At 36.9% G+C, this 13,649-nt stretch overlaps 1 protein-coding gene across 7 annotated transcripts in view; it reads left to right on the top strand.

Moving 5' to 3' along the window:
* BCAS3 (BCAS3 microtubule associated cell migration factor) overlaps window positions 1-13,649 on the top strand; it is a 578,866-nt gene that overhangs the window by 38,826 nt on the left and 526,391 nt on the right. For all 7 annotated transcript variants that reach the window (XR_004347453.1, XM_032616301.1, XM_032616303.1 and 4 more), the window contains exon 6: window positions 8,157-8,238. Coding sequence is in view for 6 of the 7 variants with exons in the window: in XM_032616301.1 (XP_032472192.1) it covers window positions 8,157-8,238 (82 nt within the window). In the remaining variant the exon portion in view is untranslated. The remainder of the gene's footprint in view (window positions 1-8,156; window positions 8,239-13,649) is intronic.

Genomic DNA, 13,649 nt, shown 5'->3' with positions numbered 1-13,649 from the left:
CAATCTTCGTTTTAAAGAACTTTATCAGTTCAGTTGTGTTGTATGTATGATTACTACATGTGAAACAATTAGCAAAGTGATAACTTATATACTTGTTTATTTAAATAGACCAAGTAAGGTCCTTTTGTTACTTTGGGAACTGAATTAATTAGTGTAAAATGTTATCGGCTCTTCATTCCTCCCATCTCTCTATATTTTTACCTTTTATCCCTATTTTGGGTGGGGTGGGTATCAAGGAAGGTTAAAATTTATTTGTGGAATTTTCACATTTTTCATATATATGAAAATAAACACTAATATACTATTTTTAAAGCAGTTTTAGGTTTACATAAAAGTTGAGCAGAAAGTACAGAGAATTCCCATGTATCCCTCATCCCCCGCATTTTCCCCTATTAACATCTTGCGTTAGTGATGCGCCACGTGGCTTACAAGATCTTAGTTCCTGGACTAGGGATCGAACCTGAGCCCACGGTAGTGAAAGTGCTGAGTCCTAACCACTGGACCACCAGGGAATTCCCGAGGTACATTTGTTAAAATTGGTGAACCAGTATTGACACATTATTAACTAAAGTCCATAGTTTACATTTTCCTCCTTAACGAAAAAGTCTTATTTGTTATTACTTTTTAACTTTAAAACTAATGAAGCACTGTTCTTATTAAGGACTTCATTTAAACTCTGTCTATGTGGCTGGTACATGTGAGACAATTAGAATAGATTGATAATTCTACATTTGTTTATTTAAATGGACAGTTTTTACATCACTCTTGGTAGGAAAACCTGTTGCAGGTAAAAACTTTACATTAACCCAGAAAGGTTGGATTGAGCGTGGGATATTTGCCGGCGAGAGTGGCGACTGCCTTGATCTTGAGTGGGAGTGTGAAGACCAGTGTGATAAAACCTGCTGCGCAGATGAGGTGCTGCTTGCCACTCTGATAGTAGTCCTTTTCTTGAGAGCTGAAAAGCTTAGGAAGTAATATACCAGTGGGTTCAGTAATGAGTTGTACCAAAATGTGTTTTATGATGTGGTGGTGTAACAAATTTCCAGGTATTAAATGTTAACAACATGTTTTGAAAACAGGGAGGCAAAGGCAAATTAAGTACCATTAAGATTGAATAATGATGCCAACATAGACTTAGTCGTTTATTTATCAGTTCATTCATTTAACAAGCATCTTCTTGATTTAACTCTCTTGTTTCATATTTTAAATACACAGTTTAGCACCTTTGCTTTGTGAGATAGACATGTCATTACCCTTATTTTAAAGCCAAACTCAGATTTAGCAAATTTGTGTAGTTTATAAACAGAAGTCCAGTTTATTTTCTATTGTGATAAACTGTTGGAATCGTTGATGTTGCTGATGTGATATTTGTAACTGATTATCTGTCATACTGTACGCACTTGGCATTGTTGCCATAGGCCATGATTTTGGGAAAAGAATAAAACTTCCAGGGTCTTACCTGTGGGCTGCTTTTACTCTCTTTGATTTTCCAAGTGGAATCAGAGGCATTACTTTTTGGAAAGCTCAGGTGTGAAAGATATTTTTGACTGAAAGTCAGGATGTGCTTGAGTTAAACACAAAGAATTCTTTTTCTGATGTCTTTTATGTCTGATGGCTTGGTCTTTTTTTTTTTTTAAGAAGATGTTGTGGGTAGGAGTTTATTAATTAATTAATTTATATTTGCTGTGTTGCGTCTTCGTTTCTGTGCGAGGTCTTTCTCTAGTTGTGGCAAGCGGGGGCCACTCTTCATCGCGGTGCGCGGGCCTCTCACTATGGCGGCCTCTCTTGTTGCGGAGCACAGGCTCTAGACGCGCAGGCTCAGTAGTTGTGGCTCACGGGCCCAGTTGTTCCGCGCCATGTGGGATCCTCTCAGACCAGGGCTCGAACCCGTGTCTCCTGCATTAGCAGGCAGATTCTCAACCACTGCGCCACCAGGGAAGCCCTTGGTCTTTTAATTTATATTTCCAGTGTAAAAATCCCTACTGTATGTGATGTAGCCATTTTGAAAAATAGGTAAATTAATACCTCTTTTTAAGTTTTTTAGAGATTAAACCTTGCTGAAGTATTTATCAAGGAAAAAACCTGCTAATCATTACCTTTTGTATTCGAACTGCTTGAGCTATAGGGGAAAGATATAGTAATTTTTGTATGTTTCCTATCTTTAATAGGGACTGAATTTGCTTTGAATGTTTGTGTGAATTTTTACAAATCAACATTTTTCCACTTCAAGGGCTATCATTTTTAATAACCCAATCATTGTACCTTATATGGGGGGAGAGATTGCTTATTACTGGATTTGGAATTAAGATGTGAATTCAGTTAGGTATAAAAAGCTCTAGTTTTTCCAGAGCTGCTGAAATGAGTTCTTGAATTCAGTCATAATGCTGGAAATCAAGGGTCCTCCAGGATAAAACTCTTACATCATGAGCCCTGATGGAGGGCCACTATAGTAAAGCCTGTTTGTTTATTTAGTTTGAGGCAGCATTGCTTTTCCAAAGGAGGCTAATTTATGCATTTTACTCACTGTGCATAATCTAAATCCAAAATTTATTAGAATCAGGCAAATATATTGGGCAAGAGACTTTATCAGACTGCTCATGAGAGAGTATAACTAAATTCCAATAATAATATGAAAGGGTGAAACCTCCTTTGAAGAAAATGAAAATTAAAATGACGGTGAGAATCCCACTGAACATCCACCAGAATGACACCAACTGTTGGATGTGGAGCAGGTAGAGAACTCTTTTACACTGGTAAATTGTTCAGTTACTGTTGTTAAAATCTACAAAATATGCACATATTTCTAATACAGAAGCCACTTCAGTACTATATACCCAAAAGAAATACTTAAATATGGTCACTAAATGCCATGTGCAAGAATATTCATAGTAATCTTCCTTATGATGTTACCAGTTAAAAAATGGTAAAATCATGACACTCATACAACTGTAAAATGGACATGTGTCATAGATTTTATTTAACTTATTAATGAGGTGTTGGACAAGTTAACGCCGGTTCAAAGGAGAATCTGATGAACAGATATAGGGAATTAGGAATGCTGAAATGACCCTGAGATGCAAACCTAGCTAATAGCCTGTTGGGAAAGTGTATACTGCTTGGAATCTTTTTTATGAGTGGAATTCAATTGTATGTCTACTAAACAAGTTTCATTTGCATTTCTGTGGGCAAGAGTCAATTGCCTTACTATTAGTTTTCTACAACTTACAGTATTGTAAAATAGCCCAGTCAAGACAAAGGTGCAGATTCTTATAGAATCAAATAATCCCAAAGGATCCACTATATAACTCTTAGTAATCCACTGGAAGAACACACAGTAATCTTTTTCCCATTTGAAAGTTTGTTGCAATTTTTCCTGACATCTTATGAGCCCAAAACTAGAAACAACCTAGAAGTCCAGCAACCAACAGTAGAATGGATAAATTGTGGTCTTTTCATGCAATGGGAATCTATATAGCAACAGAAATAAAAACTACAATCATATGCAACAATACAAATGAATTTCACAGGCATGTAATGTGTGAAAGAAGCCATTCACAAGAGAGTACATACTACGTGATTCCATTTAAATTTGAAGAAGTAAAACTTATGTGTGAGAAGTGTTAGAAGTCAAGATAGTGGTTATGGTTATTCTTGCCTTGGGTTTGTGAGTGGGAAGGGGTGTGGAGGGACCTTCTGAGTATCTGTAATGTTCTGTTTCTTGATGTCTCTGCTGGTAACAGAGGTGTATTAACATTGAAAATTCATTAAGCTGTACATATACCTAAGATTTATGTATTACTGCTAAGTCTGTTATCTTTCAGTAAAGTTTGCTAAAAAGAATCAATTGGAGAACACAATTCTCCATTTGACCAGTGTCTAAAAGGGAAGTTGGGGGTGTAAATATGTACTATTGTCCTAATTCTGTGTCGTTGTAGAGCATTATTATTATTGTCCTTTGTGTTTGATTGAATTTTCTATTTTGTAGTCAGATGCCTTTGAAAAGTCATCAGGATTTCAGAAACAAGTTTGGTTCTGAGGGCTAGATGACCTTCATGTGCTTTCAGAATTCTCTAAAAGCACTTATAAAGTCCCTCTCCCCCCCCCCCCCCAGCTTTTATAGCCTTTTCTCTATGTGTATGATTGTCTCGGCTGTTATAATTTCCTTTTGCCTTAGGTTGAGCTGTGAGATTCTAAACTTGTACTCCCCCCCACCCCTTTTTGGTTTGGTATGTAATTTGCATATTTTCACCATGTGAAAGCTATTTTCTATGGTTGGAAAAGATTTTTTTCCAACAGTGTGAACAAATCATTCTTTGTTCTCCTTATTGTGCCTCCAAACTGGTACGTCCGGTTTATGCTCCAAACAACAAAAGCCTGTCATCAGAAATTAAAATGCCAGTAAGAACAAAGGCAGAGACCCATGAGGAACTATTGGAGAGGTTTCCTCCCTGTTTGCTCCTCTCCCCAAGTTACTGCAGTTGCCAGGAAGTTGGAACATTGCTTGATACACGCCTTCCTTGTAGTTCTACCCTTGTATTTATTATTGTTGGTTTAAAAGTGAACTTAGAGCTCCTGGTAATTCTTCTCAGGATCAGTAAAATCCTCATCTGAGAGATTCTTTGCTGTTTTCAATGAGCTCTTTCTAAGAAATCTAAAAATCACTTTGAAAGCCTTAAAAAAACTTCATCAGTTTTGACATTTATTTGAGAGCAAAATTGCCAGTGAACATACTGTATAAAATGATTAGAGGCAATTGAAAACGGCAGCTAAAGCGGAGCCTATAAGGACATAGCCATTCTCTCTGTGTCCTACCTAAAATGTGCACGTCTTACCTATATACACGTTATTAGCACTGTCTCTGTTCTGAAATTGTATTCCAGTATAGAGTTTGCCTATATTATTGGGAGAGTTCTCTCCTCTGGGAAGTTTGATATTTGTGACTCACTTAGGATACTTTAGAATTATGCTTCTAACAATTTTGATTTTAACATATTCACAAACTTCTATACATAGTAATAGTGCTTCCCCCCACCTCCCTTCCCTGATGTGATAATTAAAGATTCTAGGACCTTAACTTAGAGGTAATGAAGGATCGGTAATGAATGTGGAGATGCATTTTGTAATCACTCCTAATGTTTTTTGTCTTACCTGTTGCTGTACATTTAAAGAGGGATTTAGAGTAGAAGCTTAGAATAGAATAGGGCATTTAGGTTTGTTTTAAAAGCTGTTATGCTCAAAAGCATGGTGTGTTCAGATTTCAGAATGTTTTTGTATATCAAAGTAAGCTCTTGGGTATTAAATCCAGTGATAACAAACGTTTATCATATTGTGAATATGCCAAGACAGGTTTGTTTTATTCTTTATTGTTTAGTATAATTTAGTATAGCAGCTCAGTTAAATGTGATTAGACTTTTTAGCTTTAAGGCTTTATTTGATAGGACCAAAAGCTAAATGCTAGACTTGTGGCATATGGAAATAATAGTACAGAGCAGTGAATTTTGTGTTAGAATACTATGATTTGTTATAGGTATAAACCTTATTTGTGAGAGGTGGTTTTCATTACTCTGAATTATAATTTCAGTGCAATTTCTACAGTATATTTTTTTTTAATTTTATTTATTTTTATATTTATTTTTTAATTTTTGGCTGTGTTGGGTCTTCGTTTCTGTGCGAGGGCTTTCTCTAGTTGCGGCAAGCGGGGGCGTCTTTTCATCGCAGCGCGCGGGCCTCTCACTATCGCGGCCTCTCTTGTTGCGGAGCACAGGCTCCAGACGCGCAGGCTCAGTAGTTGTGGCTCATGGGCCTAGTTGCTCCGCGGCATGTGGGATCTTCCCAGACCAGGGCTCGAACCCGTGTCCCCTGCATTGGCAGGCAGATTCTCAACCACTGCGCCACCAGGGAAGCCCTACAGTATTGTTTTATAATTTATTTTTCATTGCATTCTTAGTAGAAATAGTATGTATATTGAAGAATACTATTTATCCATTGCCCAACAAACAATCTGTTTTCAAAAAGTAAATGACTTGGCAGCTTTGGAGGTAGCCAGTAATGCATCTATAATGTAATTGGACTGTATTAGTGATTTACCTTTTGGTGAAAGTGTTCTTAAAATCAAAGAGGTGATGGTAATTTTTGGATTTCAGAGAATGTGTGATTACTGCATTGGGTGGGAGATTGAACAAAGTGACCCTTTAAGGATTTTTCTAAACTGAAAATTCTTCTATAAGAATAAAATGTGGACTTAAGAGCTGCAGTATATAATGGCAATGGTATTTTATTTAGAAAATTAATGTTTACAGAGGAATTTGTAGAGAGGTAAATTTAAGAAGTAAATTTAAGTTTGCTATACTGAGTTTGTAGCTTTTGTGTGTTTAATTGGTGATAGGTGGTGCTATTGTTGCATAGTTAGTGGCAAGAGCGTAGCATTCCTCGTATCTTCTGCTTCCCAAGTGCTATAGAGGGATTTGCCATTGTGGCCAATAAATACATTGTAATAATTTTTATAAGCTAAATGAATATGATGGCTCTTTAAGAGACAAAAATATTTACAGTTTGCAGCTCTTAAATTCGGGTAGAAGAGAAGCTGAAGATCTAAAAAAGTAGTTAATCTAAAAGACAGCTCTGCAGATTTATAGTTTAATATTGGAAGATCGATAAGCCTTTTATAATGTATACAATGTTGATATTTTAAATTCCTTGTTTGGCAGGCCTATTTTTAAAAAATACCATCAGCGTGTTTATGGAATGTTTATCATTTTTATATCTGTTGTAAGTTCTTAGGTATTTAGAACGAGTTATTTCTATATCTGTTGTAAGTTTTCGGGTATTTAGAATGAGTTTTATAATATTTGCCATTTTCCCTATCTGATATTACATATTCCATCAAACACTTGAGAATTAAGAAAATGTATTGGGAACTACATTACCACTTATAGTAATCTGGAAAGCTTTTCTTAACATTATGATTTAATATGTTCAATATTTCATTTATCAAATTGTTCTTTGGAACCACTAATTCTGAAAAGCAGTTGTTTTCACACTTGACACAAATATTAGAATACCTCTTTTACTTTGGGATTAATAGGCTGCTGTACATCTGAGGAACAGATCTGATATTACTGAAAATGAAAGGACATTCATACGTGTTTGATCTATGTGTGTAAGAAGAATAATGACATTTAAAGATGCGTACATATTTTTTTATGCATAGAATACTGAAATTTAAAGCATCTTGAGGTCTTTAGCACCTTTATAGTCTCAGCTTATAAATGCAAAGGAATATAGGCTTAGAGGAGGTAGGGGAAATGTGGAGATGTTGGTCAAACGGTGCAAAGTTGCAGTTTTGTAAGATGTACAAGTCAGGGGACGTAATGTTCAGGCATGATGACTGCAGTTAATAATACTGTATTGAAGACTGGAAAAATAGATTTCAGATACTCTTATCACACACAGAAGGTAAGTCTGAGGAAGTGACTGTGGTAATCATTTCACCATATATATGTATATCAAATCTTCATGTTGTATACCTAAATGTATACAATATTTACTAAAATATATTTAGAAAAGAAAATAAGTAATAAGGGTTTATAGAGGTTAAATGATTTACTCAACGTAGTTAACAGGTAGGGTTGCAGAACCGTAACTGGCAACTAGGACATTTACCCTCCACCTCAGTGTTCTTTGCAACATGTTTTGCTCTTTTTCATTTATAACAATTTGCGAAAGTTACTACAACATTTAAGTTCTGCTTTTCAGAGTGCTAAGAATATTTATGTTTTTCTTACATAGAAAACTGAATACTAATAAAAAAAATCAGAGTTGCTTTGCTCTGAAATGGCAGGCAGTCACATAGGAACCGAGCAGACTTTAACAAACTGGTAGTTTATTAAAGATAAAAATTACAGGTTTTCAGAACAGACCTTTTATTTTCCTATTCATATTAAGTGCATGCTCTTATAATTTTCTAAAAATATTTATGATAATTTAAGGTATTAATATACTTAATGTGTATGGTCAGCCATAAATAGGTGTGTGAATGTACATATACTACATTTCAGACCAAAAATCGTGATAAAAATTCAGGAGATCTTGTTTTTGTATAATAATGTTCTGACCTGCATTTTCATTTACTGAATTTTTTTTTCTGTCTTTTGCAGATCAGTGGGGAAGCACAGGAGCTTTTTTCTGTTCGACATGGCCCAATTCGAGCAGCTAGAATCTTGCCGGCTCCACAGTTTGGTGAGTGTAGCCCTTAAGAAGAAACAGATCATTCAGGAAGAGGTTTCTCTTTTATTGGTCTTGGACAACAGACAGCAAGAATGATAACTAAAGTCTGTTTTCCTCCACGTGTCCGTACTCCTTCCCCTCCTCCCTCCAAGATAAACTCTTAGTTCTGTCAGTTGAGATGGAAATAGGTAATTTTAACCAATTCAGTATGGCCATTCACTTTTTGCTGCGGTTTTGATTTATCTTCCTCCTCTTTGATCTCCATTTAGTTTCTGACATTGCTGGCTCTTTCTTGAAGCCCTCTTCTCTCTTGGTTTTCATGGCAGTGCTCTTCCCATATCCCTTCCTTGCTGACTGTGCCGCTTTTGTTATGTTTCTGGTTTAGCTTTACTTCTGTGGGTATTCCCCAAGTCTCTGTTGTTCTCAGTGTCTTTGCTCCTCTTAGTTATACTTACTGCCTTGAAGAGCTTGGTTTTCACCATTATCTCGATTGTAGATGAGTCTGTTGTCTGTATTTACAGCTATGGCAGAAGTACAGTTTCGGGCTTTTGACCTTGGATCTCTGCTTTAATAAGGAAAACTTCTTAATGTTGTATTTAAATATTATGTATTTTTAAAATTAAAAAATCAGATATATGGTTAAATTACATCTGTTATTTGGAAGCGTAAGTAATTCCCAACTCTTTAATGATCTGAGCTTTCTAAGGGTTGTATTTTCTCTTTAATTTGCCTATGTTCACTCAGTAATGCTTTTGTATGTGCACTAAAAACAATCATATTAATATCATTTGCATACTTAAAAAGAGGATATTAAAATATTTTAATGCTATTATATTTTTAAAGTTTGTACAGAAGTTGGGAAATCTTCCTGATAATACTTCTTTATGCAGTTATTTCTCTACATTGGTGAGAATGATGTTTATTAAAATGTACTACTATTTGCATAACTAATGTTAGGGATTAATTTAATTATTAAATCTACTTAATTGAAATGGTAAGGGTGGAGGTAATAAGGCAACAATATCCTGCAGTCACGTGGAGATTTTTCCTTGTTATTGAACTGTATGGCATCTACAGTTATCAACTTTGTCTCTGCTTTACACTCTCTTTCTGTTTTCTGTTGTGTTTGTGTTTTGGTGAACTTTTTGACAAAGAAGATTGTTTTGGAATAACCAGCCTCACTGGATGGTTGGAATCAAGAAGAACTTTAGGGCTTCCCGGGTGGCACAGTGGTTGAGAGTCCGCCTGCAGATGCAGGGGGTGTGAGTTCGTGCCCCGGTCGGGGGGGACCGGGAGGATCCCACATGCCGCAGAGAAGCTAGGCCTGTGGGCCATGGCTGCTGAGCCTGCACGTCCGGAGCCTGTGCTCCGCAGCGGGAGAGGCCACAACAGTGAGAGGCCCGTGTACCGCAAAAAAAAAAAAAAGAGCTTTATTACTAAAGGACTCTGCCATGTCTTTGTTTCTTTTGTATATAATTTACAGAGGCAGATTTTTCTCCTTTCATTTCATTTATGAAGTTCTTTTCTTTATGTCAATTATTTATTTTTTTAAAATTTATTTTATTTATTTATTTATTTTTGGCTGTGTTGGATCTTCGTTGCTGCAAGAGGGCTTTCTCTAGTAGTGGGTGGGGGCTACTCTTCATTGAGGTGCGCGGGCTTCTCATTGCGGTGGCTTCTGTTGTTGCGGAGCACAGACTTTAGGCATGTGGGCTTCAGTAGTTGTGGATCGTGGGCTCTAGAGCTCAGGCTCAGTAGCTGTGGCTCATGGAGTTAGTTGCTCCGCGATATGTGGGATCTTCCCGGACCAGGGCTCAAACCCGTGTTCCTGCATTGGCAGGTGGATTCTTAACCACTGCGCCACCAGGGAAACCCTATTTACTTTTTGTATTTTAATTTTTTTTTTGCCGCACTGCATGGCTTGTGGGATCATAGTTCCCCAACCAGAGATCGGACCTTGGCCGCCTGCGGTGGAAGCACGGAGTCCTACCCACTGGACTGCCAAGGAATTCCCCTCTTTATGCCAATTATTAATGTTCAACTTTTCTCAAATTTTTTACTTTGGGCAGAACTATATGAGAGAGTATAAAGCTTTAAAAGCTAATATTGCTAGTAGAATTTGAATTTGTTTAATTTACTTTGTCTAATTAAAAGAAAGATTTCTTCATCCACTATAATATACATTTATTTATTTATTTATTTAAAAAAATTTTTTGGTTGTATTGGGTCTTCATTGCTGCATGCGGGCTTTCTCTAGTTGCGGCAAGCAGGCGCTCCTCTTCATTGTGGTGGCTTCTCTTGTTGCGGAGCACGGGCTCTAGGCGTGTGGGCTTCAGTAGTTGCAGCATGTGGGCTCAAGTACTTGTGGCACATGGGCTCTGTAGTTGTGGCTTGTGGGCTCTAGAGCGCGGGCTCAGTAGTTGTGGCTCACGGGCTTAGTTGCTCTGCGGCATGTGGGATCTTCCCGGACCAGGGATCGAACCCATGTCCTCTGTTTTGGCGGGCATATTCTTAACCACTGTGCCACCAGGGAAATCCAACTATAATATACTTTTACATGCACTATAAGATACTTTAAATACACTATTTTTTAGATTTAAGATGTAATTTCACAAAACTTAATGTTGTATGACTTGCAGAAATTACGTGTTGCTTTTATTGTATTTAATTTTTTAGATTTGTTTTCATCAAACATGCAACTGATCAGATAAAATTTGTAATGGAAAAGAGAATACCCCTTTCCTCTCTTCTGCCCGTTTTGCTTTTGCGCTCACTTTGGTGGAATAAGTCCTTTGGTAGCTTCCTGGAAAAGGATGTGTGGTAGATCTTGTTCATCTGAAGATGTCTTTATTTTTCTTTAATTCTTTTTTTTTTTTTTTTTTTTTTTTTTTTTTTTTAATTCTTGATTGTTAATTTGTCTGGGTAAGAAATACTTGTTTGTAAGTAATGTTACTTCAGAAATTTGAAGGTATTGATCTAGTGTTATGGTTGAAGAATCTTAAGACATTTTGACACCTTTTTCTTTGTATATGGCTTGTTTTTTCCTCAGGAGCTAATAGAATGTTGGCTTTGTTCCCAGTGTTCCAAAATTTTGCACTGTTGTTTCTTGGTTCATATGTTTTTCTGGGCCTCTTTGATGTCGAAATGCAAGTAGTATAGTTATGAGAAAATTCTTTTTCTTTTTTTAATATCTTTATTGAAGTATAATTGCTTTACAATGTTGGGTTAGTTTCTGCTGTACAACAAAGTGAATCAGCTATATGTATACCTAGATCCCCATATGCCCTCCCTCTTGAGCCTCCCTCCCACCCTCCCTATCCCACCCCTCTAGGTCGTCACAAAGCATCAAGCGAGAAAATTCTTTAAACTACTTTTTTGATGGTTTCTTCTCTTAAGTTTTCCATGTTCTCTCTTTCTGGTACTTGTATTATTTGGCTGTTATATCCCCTAGAATGATTAATTTAAAAATAATTTCATCCCTGTTCTTTTTGCGAGATTGTCTCAATATGGATTACTAACTCTTCTTGAATAATTCTTTGCTGGGATGTCCCTGGTGGTCCAGTGGTTAAAACTCTGTGCTTTCAGTGCAGGGGGTACGGGTTCAATCCCTGGTCGGGGAACTAAGATCCCACATGCCTTGTGGTGTGCCCCACCCGCCCCACAAAATGATTCTTTTCTGCTGTCTTTTTTTCTTAACCTCTCCTCATGCCCAACACCTCCCTCCCTCCCTTCCTCTCTCTTTCCCTCCCTCCCTTCCTCCTTCCCTCTCCCTCTTTCCCTCCCCTTCTCTCTCCCTCCCTTCTTCCTTCCTTCCTTTTCTTTCTTCCTCCCTACTTCCCTCCCTCCCCCGCTACTTTCCTTCCTCCCTCCTTCCCTCCCTTCCTGTTTTTCTTTTTTGGTGTAATTTACATGTAAATATTACCAAATAGAATCCAGTGATCCATAAAAAATTTATACATCAGGACCAAGTAAAAGATATTCCAGGAATACAAGGTCGGTTAACATTTTGAAAATAAATCAGTGTAATTCACCATATTAGTAAAATGAAGAAGAAAACACAGTTGATCATCTCAATAGAAGTGGAAAAAAACTTTGGCAAAATTTAATAGCCATTTAGGATTAAAAAAAAGCTTTTAGCAAATTAGAAGTAGAAAGAAACATCCTCAGTATGCTAAAGATAATCCATAAAAAAATCTATAGCCAACATTATAATCAATAATGATATATTAAATATTGTACTTTCCTACTGAGTTTGGGATGGATCCTATCACTACTTCTATTCACCATTGAATTCAAGTCCTAGCCATTACAATAAGGCAAGAAAAATGAATAAGAGATGTAAATATTAGAAGGAAAGGTATAAAATCATCTTATTCATAGATAATTTGATTGTATATGTAGAAAATACAAAACAATCTACAAACTGTTAGAATTAAGAAGTGATTTTTTAAAAAAATTAATTTATTTTTGGCTGTGTTGGGTCTTCGTTGCTGTGTGCGGCCTTTCTCTAGTTGCAGTGAGTGGGGGCTGCTCTTTGTTGTGGTGTGCGGACTTCTCATTGCAGTGGCTTCTCTTGTTGTGGAGCACAGACTCTACGTGCGTGGGCTTCAGTAGTTGTGGCTTGTGGGCTCTAGAGTGCAGGCTGAGTAGCTGTGGCTCACGGGCTTAGTTGCTCTGCAGCATGTGGGATCTTCGCGGACCAGGGCTTGAACCCGTGTCCCCTGCATTGGCAGGCAGATTCTTAACCACTGCCCCACCAGGGAAGCCCCAATTAATAAGTCATTAATAAGAGCTGTTGCAAAAGTCCTCAGGAAAATACTAGCAAACAGAATCCAATAGCACATTAAAAGGATCATACACCATGATCAAGTGGGATTTATCCCAGGAATGCAAGGATTCTTCAATATACACAAATCAATCAATGTGATACACCATACTAACAAATTGGAGGATAAAAACCATATGATAATCTCAGTAGTTGCAGGAAAAGCTTTTGACAAAATTCAACATCCATTTATGATAAGAACTCTCAAGAAAGTAGGCATAGAGGGAACCTACCTCAACATAATAAAGGCCGTATATGACAAACACACAGCCAACATTGTTCTCAATGGTGAAAAACTGAGACCATTTCCTCTACGATCAGGAACAAAACACGGTTGTGCATTCTCACCACTGTTATTCAACATAGTTTTGGAAGTGTTAGCCACAGCAATCAGAGAAGAAAAAGAAATAAAAGGAATCCAAATTGGAAAAGAAGAAGTAAAACTGTCACTGTTTGCAGATGACATGATACTATACATAGAAAATCCTAAAGATGCTACTAGAAAACTACTAGAGCGAATCAATGAATTTGGTAGAGTAGCAGGATACAAAGTTACTGCACAGAAATCTCTTGCATTCTTATACACTAATGATGAAAA

The sequence above is a fragment of the Phocoena sinus genome, chromosome 20 (assembly GCF_008692025.1).
Source record: "Phocoena sinus isolate mPhoSin1 chromosome 20, mPhoSin1.pri, whole genome shotgun sequence".
Lineage (NCBI taxonomy): Eukaryota > Metazoa > Chordata > Mammalia > Artiodactyla > Phocoenidae > Phocoena > Phocoena sinus.
The sequence above is the reverse complement of the archived record's forward strand: the minus strand, read 5'-3'. Positions and strand labels throughout refer to the sequence as shown.